Here is an 8,824-nt window from a genome sequence, read left to right on the forward strand (position 1 = left end):
GAATAAGAATTGGATGGGATTGAGAATGAAATATTCTGAATAAGAGAAAAAGATTCATATGATGAGCATCGATCACTGCCATAAACAAATTTTGATTATATATATATCACCGGGTCATTCAAGTGATACCTCAGGTGAGTGAGGTCGATCCCACAAGAATTGTCGGACTGAGCAAGCAATGGTTATCCTGTTGGACTTACTCAAGCAAACAGTAAAGGGAGTTGTTGTTGAAAACGCATAAAACAATATAATAAAGAAAAGCAATAAAAGGGTTGATGTGAAAACAATGATGAGAAAATAGTTAAGGTCTAGGAGATATTTATCTTTTGGATTAAAATGTCTTACCAACTATTTTAACAATGAGTGATTCATTCTATGGCAAACCATCAATGATTAAACCCTAATCTCTTAGTGATTTAATCTTCCCTAGCCTTCATCAAACGCCACTCTCGTGGTCACTCAATTCTGATTAGAGGGTTAAGTTCAGAAAACTAGTTTAATGCCACAAAAGTTCTAATTACCCAAAGCTAATAGGATTATATGTCACATATCCCAATTAATTCATGTAATTAGCAATTTAAGAGGAGTGTTTTCAAGTTGTAGCTCAAGCGAGATAACTCTCTCTCGAGAATCACAAGAGCTCATGTAGAAATAGGTCATACTCTCATTCCATCCAGTTCATAAGATTAAGAACGAAAACAACACCTTAGAATTGAATCAAACATTAATTAAAATAGAAGAATAATAGTTCTAATCCATAGAAATAAACAGAGCTCCCAACCTTAACCAGGAGGTTCAGTTGCTCATAACTTACAGAGAAAACAGGATTCTGAAAAGTGCAGAAGGAAAAAGATTATGTTCGAACCCTAATCTTTTCCTTTAAATACTAACCTAAATAATAAATTCTAGACCTAAAAAGATATTGTTTGTAAATAAATATTACAAAAAGAAAATAAAATTAGACTAACAAATGCTAAATCCATTTGGATGCCCAAAGAGGTGTGAAACAGGCTGCTGCTGGCATTTAACTTCAGGATTGGGCATTGAACGCCAGAGAAGGGAAGCGCAGTTCTGATCTTGTGCTCCCCTGCTGGCGCCAAACGGCAGGTGGGCATTCAGCGCCCAGGGAAGGTATCGCCAGCATTTTCCTTTCTTGCTCCAAACTTCTCCAAACTGCTCCGAATTTCACCTAAAAGCATAAAAACACAAGAAAAACTCAAAGTAGCATCCAAAGGTAATTTTTGCACTAAAATAAAGTAAAAGTAGATAAAATATAACAAAAAACAATATAAAAATAACTAGAAAGGGTATAAGATGCTCACGCATCACAACACCAAACTTAAACTATTGCTTGTCCTCATGCAACCAAAGCAATATAGGACCAAGAAGAGAAAATGCTTAAGACTTTGAGTTGTCAATGAAGCTCAGGTCTAGTTACTGAATGGGGCTTATGACACTCTATTTCTGAATAGCTTTGGCATCTCACCATCCTTTGAAACTCAGAAATATTAGCATCCCTTGAAACTAGAACTCGGATGATATTATAGATTCTCTTCTTTAGGCTCTAATTGATTCTTGAACACAGCTTTTTCTTTTTTTTCTTGGTGCTTTGCACCTTTGAGCCTAGCCGTGACTCTAAGTGTTTTGTGTTCAAGCTTAACTTGATCCAAGAACACCACAAGCACATAACTGGGGAACCTTTTAGGTTCAAATTTTTCCTTTTCTTTTCTCCTAGACAGTGGTGCTCAGGGCCTTAGGCATACTCTGTAACAGCATTGGTCACAACATTAAGTCTCAATAGTTAATTGACACTTTCACACCATAAGCATATGCTTAGGGAAAACCATTCTTTTGAACTTTAGATCACTTTTGACCCTCCTAACTGTTGATGCTCAAAGCCTTGGACCTTTATCTTTTGATTTTTCTTTTCTTTTGAATTTTTTTTGCTGTTTGGTTTGCTTCAAGAATTAATTTTTTTCTTATTCCAGAGAATCAATAATATTTCTCTAAATTTCTATTCCTCAAGAACCAATATACTCAACTCTAATATCAAATATGCACAGTTAATTCATACATTCAGAAATAGAGATAAGGCCACCACATCAAAGTAATAAGTATAACTCATAATATAACTCAAGATCTCATGCATTTCACTACTTCTTTTTCAAGAGATTTTTCTTTTTTGCTTGATGCGTAATACATAAGACATCTTGAAAAAACATTTTCAAAAATAAACTACTAAAATAGAAAGCAAAGAAATTCTAAGAGTGATCATGTAAACTAGAATAGAAAATAGGCAATACAATAAAATACTAGAAAAACAGAGATAAAATAAAGATAGGGAGAGTAAAACTAGACCACCTCAGTGATGGTGGTTATTGCTCTCTCCAGGGAACCCTCTGGAGCGTGAGCTCCTCAATGTCACCCCATGCCTCCTCTGCTCTTCCATCATTCTCCTTTGATCTTCCATCATTTGATGGAGGAGAGTAGAATGGTCCTGATGTTCCAGTCTCAGTTGATCAACTGATGATGTCATCTCCCCTAAAGATGTAGTCAACTGATCCCAGTAGTCACAAGGAGAGAAGTACATCCCCTGAGGTATCTCTGGAATATCCTGTGGAGGTGGTGGAGCTGGCTCTCACTGTGGTCCTTACACGGGCTCCCTTACACTCTCCAAACCATTCTTTGTGATTGGCCTCTCCTTTTCGATCAGGGTATCTCCCTCTATGTGAGCTCTAGCTAGTGCACATAAGCGGTAAATGAGATGAGGGAATGCCAGCCTCGCAAAGGTGGTGGGCTTTTCAGCTACTCTGTAAAACTTCTGAGGAATCACCTTATGTACCTCCACCTTATTGCCGAGCATAATTCAGTGAATCATCACTGGTTGCTCGACTGTAACCTCTGAGCAGTTACTCGTAGGGATAATAGAACGTTGGAAGAACTCCAACCATTCTCTAGCTGCTGGCCTAAGGTCAAGCCTACCCAGCTGGTAAGGCCGACCTTGAGCATCCCTCCTCCACTGAGCTCCAGGTACGCAGATGTCAGCAAGGACTTGGATCCACCCTTTGGTCAGTGTTGACCCTGCAGATGTATGAGTAAGGGTTCTCTCGTGGTTCTGGCAACTGTAGCGCCACCCTCACACTCTCAGGGCTGAAATCCATGATATGTCCTCTGACTATGGTGCGCCAATTCTTCGGCTCCGGAATCACGCTTCTATCATGCTTTTTCGTTACTCATGCATTTCTCCTACACCATCAATACTCCAACTTCGGCTACGGGGTTGGGCAGAACCTCCCAACCCCATCTCAGAATTTGGTATAGGATCTCCGAGTACTCATCATCCTTCAGCTTGAAGGGGACCTCGGGAGTCACCTTCTTCTTCCTCACCACATCATAGAAATGGTCTTGATAGGCCTTGGAAAGGAATTGTGTGAAATCTGATGGCTCAAAAGTGAGAGCTTTCTCCTTTCTTTTCCTTGAGGATTCTCCAGTTTTTTGTGCCATGGAGGTAAGATGGAAGAAGAAAAAAGTGGAGGGTTCAACACCAAACTTAAGAACTTTGCTCGTTCCCGAGCAAAATAGAAATAAAAAATAAGAAAAAGAAAAGAAAATAAAAGAAAGAGATAGAGTATATGGGGTATAGACTTCGGCCTTTAGGGTGAAGAAAGGGAAAATATGAAGAAAGGGAATGTATATGGTGAAGATTAAGTAAGAGTGGAAGAGTAGTGAAGGTGTGGTGAAAGTGGATGAAGTGAGCGGTATTTATAGGTGGGGGTGGGATGGGTTTCGGTTATGGTAGGAGAAGGGTGAAAAAATTGAATTTGAATGTGGGTTGTTGGGAAGAGAGGTGAATGGGATTGATGAGAGGTGATTGGGCGGAGTGAAAGGTGGGTTGAGAGAATCAAGGGGAATGATGGGTAATGGGATGGATGAATGTAGATAGAGAAGTGGGTGAGAGAGGAGAGAGAATGAATGAGATTGAGTGGGTAAGTGGTTGGTGGTTGTGGTTTATCCATTGGCCAAAGAAGCTTCAAAATTCAAAATCTGCCCATTCTGCCTCCTCCCTGGGCACTGAATGCCGGGTTGGCGTTTGGCGCCACTAGGTGGATCTCCCTTTTCTTTTTCACCCCCTTAGTAGTGTTAGATATCCAATATAGATGTAGAACCCCCAAGGCGACCAAACTCTACCAAGAAAATGTCCAAATTAGACGTAGAATGCCCATATGCTCACATCCCCCCTGTGCGCTGAACGCCAGTCAGGCGTTTGGCGCCACCAGGGGGTATTCTCCAAGGTGTGCTGTTTTTCCTTATGCGCATTTCTGTTCCTGTTTTGAGTGCTATACATGATCATAAATGTTACAAAAATAAGGAAAACTATGAAAATCAATATAAAGTAAATTAATTTGAAATCAAACTCATATAAATTAAAATAGAATAAAAGAAAGTGAAAGTAAACTATAGGATACGTATGGTTAGGTTGCCTCCCAACAAGCGCTTCTTTACCGTCATTAGCTTGACTGATAGCTCCTTTACGGAGGTTCATAGGGACTCAGATCTTCACCCCTCATTGTGAACCTCCTCCCTGTACTCTCATGAATTAGTTTAACATGCTCTAGAGATAGGATTCTATTCACCGTGTGTGGTATAATTGGGCTTCTTGTGAAGATTACTCTCATGCCAAGTGAGAAGTCATAATTGGGCTTCTTGTGAAGATTACTCTCATGCCAAGTGAGAAGTCTTCAGTAAGAATCTTTTTGTTCTTCTAGCTTCTGGGTACTTTCTTTTTGGGTCCTCATCCTTCAATGGTGGGTGGTGAATGCCCAACACCAAACTTAGGTTTGATGTCAGGAGGCTTTGTATAACTTTTTATCGAGTGCAAAGGCTTGAGCACTGAGCTCTACATGCTAGTACTTTCTTTGTCTGAGAAAGATTGAGGTTTGGGAATCTTAAATAGTACGTGATCCTCCCATAACCTCATAACTAACTCTCCTCTCTCAACATCAATCAAGGCTCTCCCAGTAGCTAAGAATGGTCTTCCTAGGATGATGGAGTCATCATTTTCCTCTCCAATATCAAGTATCACGAAGTTCGTAGGGAGGTAAAGGTCTTCAACCTTTACAAGGATGTTCTCCACCACTCTATATGCTCGCTTCAGAAACTTGTCTACCATCTCTAGTGAGATCCTTATGGGCTGCGCCTCTTGGATCCCCAGTTTCTTCATTACAGAGAGAGACGATAGATTTATACTTGATCCAAGGTTGCATAGTGACTTCTCAAATGTGATGGTCCCTATAGTACAGGGAATTAGGAAGCTTCTGGGATCTAGCAATTTCCGAGGTAGCTTCTTTTGCACTAGTGCACTACATTTCTTGGTCAACACTACAGTTTCATCTCCCCTCAGGGCCTTTTTCTCAGAGAATACACTTTTTAAACAAGCCATATAGGGAGGCTTTTTCTCCAACACCTCAGCAAAAAGAATATTGATTTGTAACTTCTTGAAGACTGCCAAGAATTGAGCAAGTTGTTCATCCTTGATCTCCTCTTGCACGTTCTGAAGGTGTTGTACTTTAGACTCTTCTATCACTATTGAAGTGTGTACAAATGCACTGCCAGCCTCCTCTTGGGCCTTTTTCTCCTTCAAATCCTCAGCAACATCCTCTTCCTTAGGCACGGCCTCCTTGCCCAGGGTGAGGGATTTGCACTCCTCCCTTGGATTTACCTCTGTGTTGCTTGAAAGAGTCTTACATAAAGCTATGAGTGGTCTTAGAAAGGTCAGAGACTATTGTGGCTAAGTCAGAGAGGCTATGTTTGGACGTCTTCATCTGCTGCTGAGAGGGTTGGAACTGTCTATTATTGAACCTATTTTGATTTGTTCCACCTTGGTTATTGTTGAACCCCTGTTGAGGCCTCTACTGCTCCCTCCATCCAAAGTTAGGGTGATTCCTCCATTCCAGATTGAAAGTATTTGCATAGGAATCATTATTGGAATTTCTAGAGGAATTTTCCATGTAATTTACTTCCTCCATGGTGGGTTGAGCATCATCACACACGTCCCCTTGAGTGTAGCTCTCAGTCATACCATATGATGCATCTTGAGTGCTGACAGCTGAAACTTGCATCCTAGTCAAGTGCTGAGAGATCATGCTTGTCGGCTAGGACATGAGCTTGTTTTGAGCCAAAATGGCATCCAGTGTATCCACCTCCATGCCTTTTCTCTTTTGAGTGGTCCGAGTATTTGCAGGGTTCCTCTCAGAAGTGTATATGTACTGGTTATTAGAAACCATCTCAATAAGCTCATCTGCCTCCTTAGGCGTCTTCGCCATCATAAAAGCTCTACAGCCTGGTCCAATCTAAAACCATATCTGAGGAGCATCTTCTGATCATTTGCTTGTATCTCTCCCATGCCTCATAGAGGGACTCTCCATCTTTTTGTCTGAAGGTCTGAACATCCACTCTAAGCTTACTCAGCTTCTGGGGTGGAAAGAATTTGGTTAGAAATTCAGCGACCACCTTGTCCCATATGTCCAGGCTCTCCTTGGGCTGAGAATCAAGCCATAGCTTTGCTCTGTCCCTTATAGCAAAAGGGAAGAGCATGAGTTTGTAAATTTCAAGGTTCACTCCATTCATCTTAAAAGTGTCACAAATCTGCAGAAAGTTAGATATGAATTTGTTGGGGTCCTCCTATGGGAGTCCATGAAACTGATAGTTCTGTTGCACCAGAGTGACCAGCTGAGACTTAAGCTCGAAATTATTGGCACCAATAGCAGGTATAGATATACCGCTCCCATAGAAGTCAGCAGTGGGTGCAGTGTATGAGCCAAGCATCTTCCTTTCTTGCTCTTCAGCATTCGGATTTCCTCCATTAGCTGCCATATTGGTCTCTTCAACTTCCTTCTCAATGGTTTCCGTGAGATTCTCTCCGGTTTTGTAAGCTTTAGTTTGTTGCAAACGCCGCCTTAAGGTCCTCTCAAGCTCAGGATCAAAATCAAGAAGGGGTTCTTTGTCCCTGTTCCTGCTCATAAATAACAAGAAATAAAAAAAAAGTGGGAGTCTCTATGTTAAAGTATAGAGCACTCCCTATGAGATATCCTAAAAGAAAGAAATAAAATAAAATAAAGTGAGAAATTAACAAAAATATTCGAAAACAAAGATGAACAAATAACCTAAAAAGATTTTGAAAATAAATTAGAATAAGTAAAAAAAATTCAAGAATTTTCGAAAAGAAAAGATAAAACACTAAGTGAACACTAAACTTAAAATCAGAAACGGAAAAAAAATAACTGAAGCAAAGAAAATTTGAAAATAAGGAAAAATAAATAAATTTGAAAATTTGAAAATTAAAATAAAAGTAATTAAAGAAAAATAATTAAGATAAAAATTGAAAATTAGGAAAAAATAAGATAGGAATCGAAAATTAAAAAGAGAAACAATTAAACAAAAACTAATAAAAATACCTAATCTAAGCAACAAGCCAACCGGTAGTTGTCAATCATGAACAATCTCCGGCAACGGCGCCAAAAACTTGGTGCACAAAATTAGAACTCGCACAACTTAACCGACAAGTGCACCGGGTCATTCAAGTAATACCTTAGGTGATAAGTGAGGGTCGATCCCACGAGGGTTGTCAGACTGAGCAAGCATTGGTTATCCCATTGGACTTAGTCAAGCAAACAGTAAAGGGAGCTGTTGTTGAAAACGCATAAAACAAGATAATAAAGAAAAGCAACGAAAGGGTTGGTGTAAAATAATGATGAGAAAACAGTTAATTAAAATGTTTCGGAGATGTTTATCTTTCCGGATTAAAATGTCTTACCAACTATTTTAACAATGAGTGAATCATTCTATGGCAAACCATAAGTGATTAAACCCTAATCTCTTAGTGATTTAATCTCCCCTAACCTTCATCAAACGCCACTCTAGTGGTCACTTAATTCCAATTAGAGGGTTAAGTTTAGAAAACTAGTTTAACGCCACAAAAATCCTAATTATCCAAAGCTAACAAGATTATATGTCACATATCCCAATTAGTTTATGTAATTATCAATTTAGGAGGAGCGTTTCTAAGCTGTAGTTCAAGCGAGATAACTCTCTCGAGAATCACAAGAGCTCATGTAGAAAAGGGTCATACTCTCGTTTCACCCAGTTCATAAGATTAAGAACAAAAACAACACCTTAGAATTAAATCAAACGTTAGTTAAAATAGAAGAATAATAGTTCTAATCCATAGAAATAAGTAACCAATAACCAGGAGGTTCAGTTGCTCATAACTTACAAAAAAAACAGGATTCTGAAAAGTGCGGAAGGAAGAAGTTTATGTTTGAACCCTATTCTTTTTCTTTAAATACTAACCTAAATAATAAATGCTAGACCTAGGAAGATATTGTTTGTAAATAAATATTACAAAAAGAAAATAAAATAAGGCTAATAAGTGCTAAATCTACTTGGAAGCCTAAAGAGGTGTGAAATGGGCTGCTGCTGGCGTTTAACTTTAGGATTGGGCGTTGAACGCCAGAGAAGGGAAGCGCGCTTCTGGTCTTGTGCTCCCCTGCTAGCGCCAAATGCCAGGTGGGCGTTCAGCGCCCAGGGAGGGTGTTGCCAGTATTTTCCTTTCTTGTTCCAGGCTTCTACAAACTGCTCCAAATTTCACCTAAAACCATAAAAATACAAGAAAAACTCAAAGTAGCATTCAAATGTGATTTTTGCACTAAAATCAAGTAAAAGTAGATAAAATCTAACAAAAAATAATATAAAAATAACTAGAAAAATGGTATAAGATACTCACGCATCACTCACTCCCTACATACTTCTCTTTTCAGGACGGACA

At 39.3% G+C, this 8,824-nt stretch overlaps 1 protein-coding gene across 1 annotated transcript; it reads right to left on the reverse strand.

Moving 5' to 3' along the window:
• Window positions 1-4,897: 4,897 nt before the first annotated feature.
• Window positions 4,898-6,323, reverse strand: LOC107478948 (uncharacterized). The gene is made up of 2 exons (XM_052258260.1): window positions 6,160-6,323; window positions 4,898-5,729 (listed from the first exon to the last, which is right to left on the reverse strand). Exons 1-2 carry the CDS (start codon window positions 6,321-6,323, stop codon window positions 4,898-4,900), a joined length of 996 nt encoding a protein of 331 aa, XP_052114220.1.
• Window positions 6,324-8,824: the final 2,501 nt, after the last annotated feature.

The sequence above is a fragment of the Arachis duranensis genome, chromosome 3 (genome assembly GCF_000817695.3).
Source record: "Arachis duranensis cultivar V14167 chromosome 3, aradu.V14167.gnm2.J7QH, whole genome shotgun sequence".
In the NCBI taxonomy this organism is placed as follows: domain Eukaryota; kingdom Viridiplantae; phylum Streptophyta; class Magnoliopsida; order Fabales; family Fabaceae; genus Arachis; species Arachis duranensis.